This window comes from Mus caroli, chromosome 10, assembly GCF_900094665.2.
Source record: "Mus caroli chromosome 10, CAROLI_EIJ_v1.1, whole genome shotgun sequence".
Classification (NCBI taxonomy): domain Eukaryota; kingdom Metazoa; phylum Chordata; class Mammalia; order Rodentia; family Muridae; genus Mus; species Mus caroli.
Genome location: NC_034579.1, coordinates 37,335,182 through 37,350,566, shown reverse-complemented (window position 1 = coordinate 37,350,566; position 15,385 = coordinate 37,335,182). Strand labels below are relative to the sequence as shown.

At 47.4% G+C, this 15,385-nt stretch overlaps 1 protein-coding gene across 3 annotated transcripts in view; it reads left to right on the top strand.

Annotated features, from left to right (window-relative positions):
• Armc2 (armadillo repeat containing 2) overlaps nucleotides 1–14,926 on the top strand; it is a 104,205-nt gene extending 89,279 nt beyond the window's left edge. For all 3 annotated transcript variants that reach the window (XM_029482898.1, XM_021174473.2, XM_021174472.2), the window contains exons 13-18: nucleotides 2,536–2,836; nucleotides 5,155–5,277; nucleotides 5,824–5,937; nucleotides 7,107–7,239; nucleotides 7,510–7,670; nucleotides 12,712–14,926. In XM_029482898.1, the coding sequence (XP_029338758.1) occupies nucleotides 2,536–2,836; nucleotides 5,155–5,277; nucleotides 5,824–5,937; nucleotides 7,107–7,239; nucleotides 7,510–7,670; nucleotides 12,712–12,869 (990 nt within the window). In that variant the 3' untranslated portion in view covers nucleotides 12,870–14,926. The remainder of the gene's footprint in view (nucleotides 1–2,535; nucleotides 2,837–5,154; nucleotides 5,278–5,823; nucleotides 5,938–7,106; nucleotides 7,240–7,509; nucleotides 7,671–12,711) is intronic.
• The last annotated feature ends 459 nt before the right edge of the window (nucleotides 14,927–15,385 follow it).

The window sequence follows — 15,385 nt, the reverse complement described above, 5'->3', positions numbered from 1 at the left end:
TCTCTCTCTCTCTCTCTCTCTCTCTCTCTCTCTCTCTCTTTCTTTCTTTCTTTCTTGTCTTACTATGTTTCATAGGCTGGCTTTGAACTCACAGTCTTTGTGAAGCTGGGATTCAGGTGTGCACCCCTACTCCCAGCTTTGAGCAGCCTTTCCCCTGCAATCCTATGAGTCTGTAAGGTCTGTCCTGGACGCAGTTCAGTGCAGTTAGCTAAGACATTGGTGCACTCTAATTATACAATGTGTCTCATTCATTTACTCTTATGATAGTCACTAGGGGTCCAGAGACCCTGTGTCTCCCGTGACTATCTATCTGGAATCCATCTCCTTTGCTGTCTTGCTCTTTGCAGAGGGTTTCCCCTCATAGATTGGCCTGGACTTGCCAGGCAGATTGTGAATTGTTCAGAACACCACCATCCTCGTCTCGGTGTGCACACTCCCAGACCTGCCCATCTAAACCTGAGCTGGGAATGAATGCTTTCTTTCCAGGGGTGCAGCAGAGGGAGGCTCCCCTAATTAGGTGACTGCAGCGTGCCGAGAGTTAAACTATCTCTGAAAATGTAACCCCCACCCACACAAACACAGGCTCCAGTCCTTGCCACAGAGTGGGACTCTGCCCTTCTTCATGATGGCAAGTGGTTCTCAGCTGCACCAGGGACATTCCTTCTGGAACAAGCAGGAACATGTTGGCACTGGCAGATTTGTCTCTGGTGAAAAAGGTGTCCTTTGCCCTCAATCTTCTTTGATTCCTTGCCACACCCAGTCCTCTGCACCGGACTTCAGGAAACCACCTGTTTCTTTGTACCTTGTTTAAAATGTGCCCAGCCTTTGGCCCTGCCCATATCCTTAAGGCTGATGTAAGTATTTATCTGAACAGCAAAGCCAGAATGGTGGAAATCCCTTTGGTGGCGGAATAAATCCTTAGCTGTCTGCAAGCAGGCAGGGCAGAGGGGAGAAATGACCACTGTGTGGGAGGACCCCAGGGTCCAGAAAACCCTGGAGTCAAGTCCTGTTCCACTTTGGCTAGCCATAGGACCTGCACAGCTTCTGCAGTACTCAGTGTAGAAGGGATCAGTGCCCGGCACACTAAATATCACACACAGCCCAGCAATGGACCTTAGCAAGAATTCCTTTATCATCTCCATCTGTCTGCCCATCCGTCCATCCATCCATCCATCCAACATCCTGGGTACCATTGTCAAATGACATAAACAACTGTTCACTGAGACATGGTGCTATGTAGCTCACATAGCCTCAAACTTGCTACATAGTGGAGGAGGATGACCTTGAACTCATGACCCTTCTGCCTTCCTCCTTAGTGCTGGGATTACAAGCGAGCAGCACCATGCCAGGGAAAGCATCCTTCCCTCTGTGTCTAATTGTAAAGTTTCTCATTGTAGGTTTTTATTTAATGTTTTCCTTTTCTTCTACTTTTTCCCTTCATGCATCTTCTTTTTTCTTTCTTACTCTCTAGCCCAGGCTATCTGGAATTCACTATGTAGCCCATTCTGGTCTTGAACTCATGGCAATTCCCCTGCCTCATCCTCTCAAATCCAGATTTTAGCCTCCCACTCCCCACCCCTTAGGAACACTTTTAGAGCTTTTGGGGGTGAGGATCAGTTGGTAGATGCTTACCTAGTGTGCGCAACACTCTGAGTTCAATTCCTAGTACTAAATAACTGGGTTTGGTACCACACACCTGCAATCCCAGCACTCAAGAGGTGTGGTCAAAGGACCCAGAGTTCAAGGTCATCTTTGAGTGCATAGAAAGTTCAAGGGCAGTCTGAGCCCACTTCTCAAAGCCAATAAATAAAAATACATACTCATTATATGGCGTGTGTTCAGAACAGTACATTTACACATATGTATATGCTAGCAAATAATTTTAAAAGTCCCATCATGTAACTCTCAGTCACTGTTTTACTATGGGGTCCCTCAGTAGCACAGTGGTTCTGGGCGTGGGCTGCAGGAGGAGACCCTGTCTCAGTCAGTCAGACAGACAGACAGACAGACAGACAGGCAGACTGGCAGACTGGCAGACAGACAGGCAGGCAGACTTACTAACCTGGTTGCAAATATCAACAATGCTGAAGTCAAGAAGCCCCGCTGTAACCCATCCACTATTAGGAAGTGCTTGAATGGGGAGTCGGGGTGTTGAGTGGGGAGTCGGGGTGTTGAGGGGTGAGAGGAAGTTTTGTGCATGTTAAAGGATTTGGATGCTGAAGAAATACTAGCGTGGAAACATCAATTCACATGACATATTTATTTTTAAAGACCACTCAGATTTCAAAGTGAGGGGTCACATGCCCTGTGAACCCCATCTGTCACTCTGCACTCCTTCAGGGCCACCAAGTGCTCCCAACCTTTCCTGTCACTTTTCACCCATCTTGGGATTCAAACACTGCAAGACTGTGGAGAAGCCCGATGTGATCCATTTTACCATTCGTAAAGTCACGAATAAATTAAACCGGAGCGCATTCTTTCCGATGACCATTCCAGCTCCTCTGAGCTTGTAACACTGTCTTTTGTTTGTTGCAGGACTTGGTAATTCGAATTGTTTTTATCCTTGGCAACCTGACAGCGAAGAGTAACCAGGCCCGGGAACTTTTCTCCAGAGAGACTGGGAGCGTGGAAACTCTGCTCGCGCTGTTCCAGAGTTTCTATCACCTCAAGGAGAACTCAACAAAGCTGCCGCTCTCAGAAGCCAGGCCACAGGCAGAGGCCGAGGACGTGTTGGTCAAGCTGACCCGTGTCCTTGCCAACATCGCCATTCACCCGCGCATTGGCCCAGTGCTGGCCGCCAACCCTCGGGTGGTGGGCCTGTTGCTGAGAACTCTGGGTGAGAGCTGCAGCCCTGAGACAGATCTGTGGGAGGCTGTGGTATGAGGGCTTGGCTCACTTTAAGGAACCTCTTTAAGCTGTGAAAAGGAAAAACACTTTTGGGGGTTGGATCAATTGGTAGAGTTCTTGCCTGATACACACAGCCTGGGGTTCAGTGTCCAGCACCCCTTATACCGTGTAGGCTACCCATGCATGTCTGTAATCCCAGTGCTTGGGAAGTAGAGGCAGAGGGGTTGAAGGCTAGCCTGGGCTGCAATGAGACCTATCTCAAAACCAAACCAAACCCACCACAAAACCTTTCCGCCTAGTGGTGCCTTATCACATCCCAGATTTCAAAATCATAAGACCGATAGTGACATAAAAAAAAAAAAAAAGAGTACAGTCACCGAATCATGCCCTTTAAAAGGACGAGTGTTGGGCTATTGAGATGGCGCAAGATAAAGGTGCTTGCAGTCAACTCTGACAACCAGAGTTCCATTACAGGGTCTACAAAGTTGAGGGAGAGAACCAATTTCTACATGTTATGATTCCCTCACATGCCCTGTGGGCTGTGACAATAGGCAGATAAATAAATAAAGGAAACTATTAAAAGGTTTTTTTGTTTTGTTTTGATTTGATTTGATTTTTTGTTTTGTTTTGTTTTGTTTTGTTTTTCGAGACAGGGTTTCTCTGTGTAGCCGTGGCTGTCCTGGAACTCACTCTGTAGACCAGGCTGGCCTCGAACTCACAGAGATCTGTCTTCCTGTGAGACAAGTGTTGAGATTAAAGGTGTGGGCCATCCGTACACAGCCCTAAATCTTATGGTTGATGAATCATAGCACAATTTAAAATAATTTTATCCGTCCAAAGAGAAAAAAAAACTGGCCAAAAGTTTAAAATTCTAAAGTTTTCCAGGATCAGTTCCTACAAAGAGGATTCCTCTCTCTTTCCAGTTCTGTGTCACCTGTCTGATGCCCCCTTCCTTGATGCCCCGCCCTTCTAGGTTACTGTGCCACAACAGAGATTGATTTCGATCTGTGTCCGAATGTGCCTGAGTATACGGTCTGTGTGAGGTGCTTATAGAGGCCAGACGAGGTCCCCAGAGTCCCCAGAGTCCCCAGATCTGGAGTTACAGATGGTTGTAAGCTGCCAGATGTGGGTGTTTGGAACTGAACTCTGATCCTTTGGCAGAGCAGCAAACACCCTCAGCTGTTCAGCCATCGCTCCAGGCTCCCACAGCAAAAACTGATTTCTCTTGTACCTGAAAGCTGTGATTCTCAGGCAGCAAGGCAGCCATTTCTGTCCCTGGCAAGAACTCCTCTTCTGGCTACTCACTCACTGTGTGCTTACATGATCTTTTTTTCCACCGTTGGGACAGGGAAAAAGTCTGTCTGTCTCTTTCTTTCTATTTTGAGGAGGGGTGGGGCATAGAAAAAAAAAAAAGAGGTGGTCCAAAAGTCTTCTAGCCCTCTCTACAGGGGCTCCCCAGTGATATAACCTTCCCCCATTCGACTCTACCTCTCACCGCTTGGGCACCACTGTAGAAGTGTGGACCAGTTCTCCCTCCCAAACCCATATTCCCAGAAATAAGACCCAGATTCAAAATATATTTACAAATTCCTTGCCCATGTAGCATAGCCCAGGTTTTCCTTAGGCTCACTACGTAGCTAAGGGTGACCTTGAACTCTCAATCTTCCTGCCTCTACTTCATAAGCAATGGTTTTACAAGTGCATATCACCTTGCCCAGTTTATGCAGTGCTGGGAATCAATCCACGGCTCTGTGTCTGCCAGGCAAGCCCTTGTTCAGCTGCATGTTCAGCCCCATGGAAATTTACTTGGAGCCCCAGAAAATACTTAAAAGTCCAAGCCCTTGTTTCAAAAAACTGGACATGGTGGGTGCACTCGTAATCCTGGCACCCAGGATATGGAGGCAAGGAGATCAGTCAGAGGTGGGACAGGGCTGGGTGACAGAGGACACAAGAAGCCATCTGTTGTCTAGAAAACAGAGCTCATGGCGAGTGATGGATGATGACTCTCAAAGGACCACTCTGCTGGGAGGCAGGATGTGGGAAGTGAAGCAAGCTTGGATCCCTGAGACCAGGGCACACGGGAGGGGTCAGGACAGCTCAGGTCACTGTGGTGTTGTCCCCCTCGTAGGGTTCCACCTAACTTTCCCAGACATGGCTGTGGGGGTTGAGTTAGCATGTTTTGGAGCCCAACTCGCTCCCAGCTCCGACTCCATGTCTGCTGTCTGTTGCTGTGAAGGTGGAGTCACTGGATCTGCAGGGCCCAGTGAGCAAGTGGGCATTTCTCACTCCCTTATCCCTTGGTTTCAGAATCCAAGTCACTGGGCAACTGTGAGGAGCTGGTGATCAACACCACAGCAGCCATCAACAATCTGTCCTTCTACCAAGTGAAGAGCTCTGTCCTGCAACACAGGAAGCTGTATGTTGCTGAACGTAAGGCTCAGAGTCAGCCGTGGCCTCACGGACATTCACTTAAGGTCTTGACATTAGTTCCTAAGCACACACCTAGGGGAGTTACCGAGACAGCTGCCCCACATACCTGTGAACCTTTGAACATGGGAACAGTTTGTTTCTTAGTTTTTTGTTGAAATGCCTCAAGGTTTGTATTTTAGCACCATTAAAAAAATGTTAACTAGTCTCCTACCAAATATTGAGAACATAACATTTATCATTCACTTTTAAATACAGTTATAGGAAGAAGTAGAAAATAATATTACCAGTGTAAGTTTAAAGATATGTAAAACTTGGAGCACGCCAGAGGCAGAGGCAGGTGAATCTCTGTGAGTTTAGGGCCAGCCTGGTCTACATTATGAAGCCTCACTACCTCTGGTACTGCCTCCCTCTCTCTCTCCTCTCTCTCTCTCTCCTTCCCGCTTTCCAATATGCACACATACATTTATGTAGTACTGGTAGAGAGTACAAATGGTATTTGGAAGTTATTCTAAATTGACCCGCATTTTCTCTGACTGCCAAATGCAGTGCTCTTAAGGCTCCTTGTGAGTAACAACATGGAGAGGATTCTGGAGGCTGTGCGCGTTTTCGGAAATCTCTCCCAGGACCACGACGTCTGCAATTTCCTCATGCAGAAAAATGGTGAGTTAATGACCTTTAAGATCCTTTTTTTTTTTTTTAGTTTTTTGAGACAGGATTTCTCTGTATAGCCCTGGCTGTCCTAGAACTCACTCTGTAGACCAGGCTGGCCTTGAACTCAGAAATCCGCCTGCCTCTGCTCCCAAGTGCTGGGATTAAAGGCACGTGCTACCAGGCCTGGCTCATTAAGATCCTAAGCACGTGATTCTTGCCAATAGTCAGCTTAGCAACTCGAAGCTTAGGCGATTTGAGTGTGATGTTGGTTTCTGTTTTGAGATGAACCAGACTTTACATTTGTCCCGAATGGGGGACAGCACGGGATGCTGGAATAGACTAAGGCTGTGTGACGTGGTGGTGTTCACTTCCCCTACCCCACCCCCACCCCCGTCTACACACTGATCCCGTCACTGGACCCCTACTTGAGTATGAGAAAACAGGACTCACACAGTCTGTAGTTCCATCCCCTGGGAGTAAGGGGGAAAATGGAGGCCCCACCCCCTAACTTACACTGCCCCTGCACTAGCAGTCCTGAGCTGGGCGAGCCAGTTTCTAGCAGTCTAAGCATCTCTTGTGTTTTGGAGGTATCAGGAAAGATCTCATCTGTCGCCTCAGGCTGTGCCTTAGAGTTACAACTGGAGGTTCAAAAAGGCCTTTGAGAACAACCAGAAGGAAAGAAATATTACCCATGTTCCCTTCTTCCCACCAGCGAAGACTCATCTCCCTGGAGAGGGAGCTGCTGTTGGGTCAGTGGTAGCAGAAATAGGGCCAGAAGCTGTAGACGGCAGGAATTGGCTCTAAAAGTGGCGGGTGTTAGTGGGTCTACAATGGGAATGGGATAAACTTAGGAGGGATGGGTTCACCACACTAACCAGAATCCAGCGTGGCAAGCCGCACCTTCCCACTCTCTTACCCCTAGCCCATCTCATTTGTAAAGCCAGCTCCAGCTGGGATGCAGGCCTGGTGGTCCCGGGTGCTCGCTGGGATGCAGGCCTGGCGGTCCCGGGTGCTCGCTGGGATGCAGGCCTGGCGGTCCCGGGTGCTCGCTGGGATGCAGGCCTGGTGGTCCCGGGTGCTCGCTGGGATGCAGGCCGGGCGGTCCCGGGTGCTCGCTGGGATGCAGGCCTGGTGGTCCCGGGTGCTCACTGGTCTACATTTGTCCTCTGCCCTCCCAGTACACAAGTTCATGATCGCATTGCTGGAAGCCAAGCACCAGGACATTTGCTTCTCTGCCTGCGGGGTCCTCCTGAATCTCACGGTGGACAAGGAGAAGCGAGCCATTCTGAAAGAAGGTGGTGGCATTAAAAAGTAAGCTTCAAGGCGAGGACTCCAGAGGGGACATGCTTTTCCGGGAAGGTTGGGGGCCCATCGATCTTCCCACCAGAGGAGTGGGCGTTTAGAGCCTTAGCCACACCTCAGAGGCGCATGTGTGAAAACCTCGTAGTCAGTTATACTTGTAGCCATGAATGTGAATGATGATCATGTGGGATTCAGAAGCCCAGCCGTTATAACAATCTAAAACCCGAAGACAAATTCCCACCCACTCACTAACACTTGAGTTCCGAACTTCTTACTCAGGTTAGTGGATTGTTTGAGAGACTTCGGCCCCAGTGATTGGCAGCTGGCCTGCCTGGTGTGCAAGACGCTGTGGAACTTCAGTGAAAACATCACCAACGCATCCGAGTGTTTTGGAGAAGACGTCGCCAACACACTCCTCATCCTCTTGTCGACGTTTTTAGGTAAGTATGTTTAAAAGCATACGGTTTCTGTCATCATTAAGAAAATACGGTTAAAAGCTGTTTTGAATGAAGTCATGGTTTCAGATGAATCTGTATGTTAATTAGTGGTGTTGATTATCACTTGGAGAAGGGGCTGTGAAAGGACTTGTCACCGCAGTGGGGTCCTTGAGCTTGGAAGGTAAGAAAGCATATACACTGAAGGTCATTTTCTTTTTTTTTTTTTTTTTAAAGATTTATTTATTTATTATATGTAAGTACACTGTAGCTGTCTTCAGACACTCCAGAAGAGGGCGCCAGATCTCGTTACGGATGGTTGTGAGCCACCATGTGGTTGCTGGGATTTGAACTCTGGACCTTCGGAAGAGCAGTCGGGTGCTCTTACCCACTGAGCCATCTCACCAGCCCGGTCATTTTCTTCTTTAGCTTTTTTCCAACCTGGTTTAGGTCTAAAAACAATAATTTAGGTCAGTTGAAGAGTGAATGATTTTGCAGATTCTATTCCCTACATGGAGGTAGGGTCCACGATTAGCCAGTTATATGGACCAGCATAGCTATGTGGAAAGGCCCAGAGTAACCAAGAAGTCATGGGCTTGCATCCTTCTGGCTTGTACTTGCGGTGCTATTTGAATACTGTATCTCTCTTTTATTGCGTGTCTTTCTGTCTCTAAAACAAGAGTGTGATAAAGCCTGCTCAGTCTCAGAAAGGCTTAGACAGTTGTCACAACAGAAGCATTATAAAAGACCCCAAAGTCTTCCAGCCAAACAGCTCCAAAATGTAGGCTCTTGCTTTATCCTTTGTAAATTTTAAAATCTTGGGCTTAGCCTCTTGGCTCACTTACTGCCCTGTTTCTGGGAAGAGACACCAGTGACCACAACAGCTTCTATAAGAGAAAGGATTTTAATTGGGGCTTTCTTAATTGGGGCTTAACCCATTTGCAAGCAGGGAGCATGGCAGCACCCAGAGAGGCAGACACGGAGAGGTAGCTGAGAGTTCTACATCTCCAGGTATTAGGAGGAAGAGGAGGAGAGAGAGACTGGTCCTGGCTCAGGCTTTTGGAACCCTAAAGCTGTCTCCCAGGGACATACTTCCTCCATCAAGGTCACACCTACTCTAACAAAGCCACACCCTTAGTCCCTGTCATGTAGTCTCACTAATGACCAAGTGTTCAAGTCTGTGGGGCCATTCTTATTAAAACCACCATACCTCTTCAAGTTTATATTTTAATCCCAAGTTCAGTTAATTGATGCCTTCCATTCAGAGTGCCTAGGAGTGAACGCATTCTTACACCAAGAGTTTAATACGGCGCCTGATTCCAGACAAGACTGCAAGGACAGCTAGCATGCTTTGTGAATGCTAGGGGATGCAGCGGAACATCACTGGACAGGAACAGAGGTTCAGAAGTTCCTTGAAAGAATTGGATCTGCTTGGCAGTTAAAAGGAGTTTGTCATGAAGGTGTATGCAGGCATGTGTGTACGTGCGTTAGAATTCAGAGGAAGAACAAGAATGGATCCAGTTGTAAATGGCTGAAGTCCTCAGTGTCCTTGCGGACACGGAGGTTTCTCGGGTGGCAGGAAGCAGGGGTGCCTGCACAGGTTGTCCGAGTTCAGTTCCATGGAGTCTGAGCATGGAAATCAGCTGCAGTCAAGTCAGCGGGCGGGTGAGGAGCTACGTTAGCAGTTCTGGCTTCAGGGGCTCTGCGCCCAACCTGGGAGTACATGATTTAAATGCTGGCTTGTCTCCAGCATTGGGGACCTCTGCTTTAGTTCATGAAGATAGTCCGGGGAAGAACTAGCAGGAAGGAAAGAGTCTCCTGAGGGTTTTTTGGATCGATCCATCGGCTCAGGACCCTTGCCCCTCCTACCTCGTGCTTGCTCAGACATTCCCCTGCCTCAGGCTTCCACTTTCACACCCAGTGTTTGCTGCTGTGTCTCCTTTGCTGTTGATATTCTTCCCTGTGCCTTCCATTCAGGGAGAGAGACATGGCTGGCTTAGGGAGCCATTCACCAGTAAGCTGAGGTTTTATTTTCTTCCCTGAAAGACTGACCTTAGCTGTCTAAGCTTGGGACAATCAGCTGTGAGTGATGGGCATGCCAGCCTGTAAGGACCAGCCAGAAAGGCGTGGCAGAGTTGCACCTGGGCCAGGCACAATCCCCAGGGGGTATCTGGGTGTAGTTGGCCTATTGCCTGCACTCCATTCCCACGTTTCCCATGGGGCTGTTCCAGTCTTGGGCCCCGGCACATTCTCCCAGCAGTTGAAGCCCGTGGTTGTGGTTGAATCACAGGAATCCTGGGCTGCTAATAAAGCAGCCGGTCATGAAGCGTGGCCCATGTGATGGTCCTTTATGATGGTTTTGTAAACTTTCTCTTCACCCACTGAAGCCACTGGAGGGAAATCGCATCACTTCATCCAGAGTAGGTGCTTGATGAGAGGTGATTGGCTACAAGGGGTGCTGGCTTCCTGTTGAGTGATGCTGCTGTTACAAGCTCTTTGTTTAGGATCTTAACACTACGATGGTGTGGCGACGGGCCACTCAGTCGTCCAGGCTAGCTTCACTCTGCTCTGTGAGAGAAGTCCAGTCCATACTCCCAGTATAGTTTTGAGGTCATTAGCCAGGCGCAGTCACTCAGGAGAAGGTGAGTCTAGGAAGTTTCACGACCTGCCTAAGGTGGTACTATAGGGAATGGTGGATCTTTTCATCAGAGGATCCACGTCTGCCCTTTGCTTTCCATTGTTTCGTTCTGTGCCCGGCATATGTCTCCTGCAAATCCCCATCAGGACCAGCCAAATCAGTTCAGTGAGCCAGCTCATGGGACAAAGCATAGAGGCTTCTTTTCATGATTCTCTTCTTTTTCATGGGTCTGAGTGTGCATATGTGTGCATGCGGGGAACACGGCTGAGAGTGAGAGCCATCCTCACTACATCTTCTACCTTATTCAACCCAGAGCTCACTGATGTGTCTCAGGAGCCAGCATGCTCCAAGGAGCCCCTGTCTAAGCCTTTCAGGACTGGGATACGGGTGTGCCAACACAGCCAGTGTTTCGGGGTCTGAGGGCCTGAACTCTTGTCTTCACATGTGTGAAGCAAGTGTTCTAACCACCGAGCAGTCTCCCCAGCCCCTCCTCATGGATCTCAAGGCCTGGGCCCTGTGGACTGTGTAGTCCGTGCTGTGGCTCGGCCCTGCTCACTACTGTGGCTCTCAGGACTTGCCTTCAGCCAAGGGCCATGGCTGTGCTGTGCCAGACAATGCCAGTGAGGCGGGCATGTGGGGGCGGGGCACTTGACTTTCAGTCCTTTTAAAAGGAGCTGAGGATTAGACTGGCCATGAGAAAAGCAGAACAAGGTTGAATCGCAAAACCCTGTTGCGAAGTGTGAGTGTTGGTTTTGAAAATAGATGTGATAAAAGTAGAGCTCTGATGGTTACCTAACTGAAATAAAACTCAGAGAGTGACAATCTTCAATATACCCATATAGTCTAAAACTTCCTAGTGTCACTTACACACACACACACACACACACACATTATATAATATATATGTATTAATCTCTCTACCTATCTATCTATTCAATATCCAATATTCAATATATTGAATACCAAGATATTCAACATATTATGTAATGTGTATACAAATATATATCCAATGTATCTATGTGTGCCTGTGTGAGTGTATACCACACATGCATGTGTTCACAGAAGCCAGAGGAGGATGCTGGATTCCCTGGAGCCGGAGTTAGAGGTGGTTGTGAGCTGCTGGGAACCGAACTCAGGCCCTCTGCAAGAATAGTGTGCATTTTAAATCACTGAGCCATCTCTTCAGCTCCCAAAGTCATTTCTTACAAACTCATTGAAGGGCTTTTCTTGGGGCCCGCCACGAACTCCTCTCAGGAAGCTGCCAAACAGAGACAAATAGATGTGGGCAGTTTGCTTTTGTGAGTTTATTGTTGTGATGCTGTGTATAGGTTAGGGGTTTTGGTTGTTATTGTGGTGGCGGCGGTGGTTGGTGTGATTAACGTGATTAACCTTTCTAAAGCCCATATGGAGAAGTCATCTTGTCTTCAGTTATTTTGAAAAATTGTGGTTGGGGATTTAGATGCAAACTAATAGGTGAAACTTAAGAGATTATTGAAAGAAAGATTCACTTCAATCGAATGGTTCTTTTCTAAAAACAAAGCAAATTAGTGCCCTTTTAAGTTAAGACACTGTTTGCAGGGGCATGTGGGTGCATGCTATCAATTCTCAGCACTAGGCACTGCAGAGGCTGCAGCAGGAGGGGCTGGAGTTCCAGGCCATTTGTCCTAATCCTTAGCACTCATAGAGACTCCCAACCACCTCTAGCTTCCGTTCTAGGAAATCCTGTGCCCTCCTCTGACCTCTACAGACACCAGACATGGACTTGGTGCACAGGGCACCAACCAGGGCCAACACCCAGAAACACTAGTAATGTCAATAATAAAATGAAAATAACCGACGGGCTGAGCCTGGTGCCGCATGTGCTTAATCCTAGCACTCCGGAGGCAAGAGCAGGAAGATCTCTGAGTTCAAAGCCTGCCTGGTCTATAGAGTGAATTCCAGGATAGTCAGGGCTACACAGAGAAACCCTGTCTCAAAAAACACCCCCCATAAAAGAAGAACAACAACAAAAGACCTAAAGTAAACACACACACACACACACACACACACACACACACACTATTAAGTATTTCTGAAGTTCAAAAAAACTCCCATTAAAATCGCTTTCTGAGGGTACAGTGGTATGAGTCTGTGGTCTCCTCTCCTGGGAAATCCAAGGCAGGGGAATCACATGAGCCTAGGAGTTATAGATTAGCTTAAGTCCTAGGCAACATAAAAGGCCTTGTCTCAAAAATAAACACACCAGACAAACAAACACCTATTAATCATAAATCGCATCTGTGTCGTCACATCATGGTGATATTAAAGGTGACCCGGAGTGAGAGTCCTGTCATGGGAAATGGACTCTATCCTGTGCAGTCACATGCCAAGGAATTGTTGTAATTTTGATTTTTTTTTTTTCTGATGCAGATGAAGAACTAGCCCTGAATGGCAGTTTTGACCAAGACTTAGAAAGCTATCACAGGCTCCACTGGGAAACGGAGTTCAAACCTGTGGCCCAGCAGCTTCTGAAACGCATCCAGAGCCACCACTCGCTCCTGGAGCCCCTGCCTGTCCCTTCTTTCTAACGAGTCACAGGCCAAAGGCAGAACTGGGAAGGCAGATCACCCTCATTCTCAGGAAATGGTAAAAGCATGGAAGCTTTTCAGTATTCACACACGTTGAGCATTTTTAAAGTACTGATTTTAGCGAATAGCCTAAGTATTTTGAAAGAAATAAGCATCTCTTTTTCTAGGTATTACAGAAAATGGATATATATATATATATATATATTCTCTTATGAGAGGTATGAGATGGAAATATATGCATTTCTAAGACTTCTCTTTCTATTTGCCTTGAAATCACTTAGAAAAGATCCTTAAAGATCCCAGTGACAACCTTGAAATGAGCAAGCTTGTCAGGTCACTAGCTAAGGGACAGTGCAATGAAGACGGAGGCTTTGTCCACGGGAAGAGTAGCCCACCCTCTGCTGCAGCTCTTACTGCATCTAGAAATGAGTTGCTCTCCTTGTCCTAAGAGGAGGAAGAAGCAGAGAGGAGCGAGAGCTACGCAGAGGGCTGGCGATGTAGCTCAGTGGCAGATCACTTAACTTCCAGGTTCAAGGCCCTGGGTTTGATCCCCAGCAAGGGATAGAAGGAACTGCTGCTTTAGGTCATCTGTCCTTTTAGAGTTTTAGGGGTTTTTTTTCTTTTGTTTGTTTGGCCTGTATGTATATTTATGCACCCTGTGCATGCAGTACCTGTGGAGGCAAGAAGAGGCTGTCAGATCCCCTGACATTGCTGTCATAGATGGTTATGAGCCTCTATGTGGGGGCTGGGAGTTGAACTCAGGTCTGCTGCAAGAGCAGCCAGTGTTCTTAACCACTGAGCCATCTCTCCAGCCCCTACTTTTAAAATATTTTCAAAATTTTAATTTGTGTCTGTCTGTCTGTCTGTCTGAATAAGCACATGTTGTATATCTGTGTGTGTGTGTGTGTGTGTGTGTATGTTTCCTTGAATCCAGAAGTGGGTATCAACCCCTAGAACTGGAGTTACAGGTGGTTTTAAGCTGCTGGACATGGGTGCTTGGAGCCAAACTCAGGCCTTATGGAAGAGCAGCGAGTGCTGATAACTGCTGAGCCATACTGCAGCCCCAGCCATCTACTTCTTGAATGAAGTAAAACAGATGAAAAAGTCCCTTTCTTTTCATTTGAAATAGTAACTAAATTAGATGGGCTTTCCCCCTCATTAGAATGTATCCAAGAGAGATGATGTAACAGATTAGAGAGTATACAGTTAGCTATAAGACTCCTATCTCTCTGCTGCTGGGGGTGGGGGTACTTTAGACAATTAACTAAATTTCTTGAGTCATATTGTAAAGTGAGAATATTACCTCTCTTCATTTTAGTGTATGCATTAGTTAGGGTTCTTAGAAGAATAGGATGTGTGTGTGTGTGTGTGTGTGTGTGTGTGTGTGTGTGTATCTCCTACTTCTCTCTCTCTGTATCTCCTACCTCTCCTCCTCCTCCTCCTCCTCCTCCTTCTTCTTCTTCTCTCTCTCTGTATATAGTAAAAGATTTATTAGGTTGCTTACTGGCTGGGAAACCCAACAATGGCTGTCTGAGTTTTGGAGAATGTGAGGAGCCGGTATCTCACCAGTCCAGGAGGCTGAGTGCCCCAGCAGCCTCAGTCTGGTGCTGAAGACCTGAAGGATTCCTGGAGAGCATCCGATCTTCAGGCCATGCTAGAGACTGAAGCAGCTGGATTCCCAAGCCTTGAGGGAGCAGCACTGGCAGTGTGGATGCATTTGCCAGCCAGTGCAAAAGTAGGATGGCAGAAAGCCCGTATTTGCCTTAGACCTCTTTGCAGCTGGGTTGCCTCAGGGAGAGCGAGCAGCTGACACTGAGGGGAAGGAAGGATGTCCCCCCCGCCCCCCAGAGAAGCTTTCTTAGGAAATACCCTGCCAGGCAGACATATCTTAGTGGGTCCTAATTGGGGTGACCACCAACATTAACACACAGCATAGTTTAGAGCAAAGCCTTAATCAGCAGGTTGTGGGCGAACACTGTCATTATGATGATGATGAGGGTCTGTTTGCTCGCTTGTCTCAGGAGGATAAAGTTTGCCTCTGAATAAATTATTTAAAAGCCAAACAGTTGTGATTATTACTGTGATTATTATTGTTAGCCTATTCTCGCTTGAAGGTTTGCTAGTCTTCTTGGAGAAAGCTTTATGAACAGTTGATTTGTGACCCCACTCGTGACCTCAGGAATGAAGGCAGGCGCACCAGACTGAATGGAGCACTGAAACTTCTTCCAATGTTCTACATCTCCAGAAGCAGGTCGATTTTGCAAAGGCGGGTTCTAATCCATACATGGAAGAAGGCTCAGCATAGCAGATGAAGTTCACGTAAACTCAGGGCCTGATTCAAGTGCTAAGAATGGAAGTCTATTTGATCCGTGGAAAGCTACATATTCTTTTGGTAAAAAAAATAAATAAATTAAAAATAATCAAGCCAGGCAGTAGTGGCGCATGCCTTTAATCCCAGCACTTGGGAGGCAGAGGCAGGCAGATTTCTGAGTTCGAGGCCAGCCTGGTCTACAAAG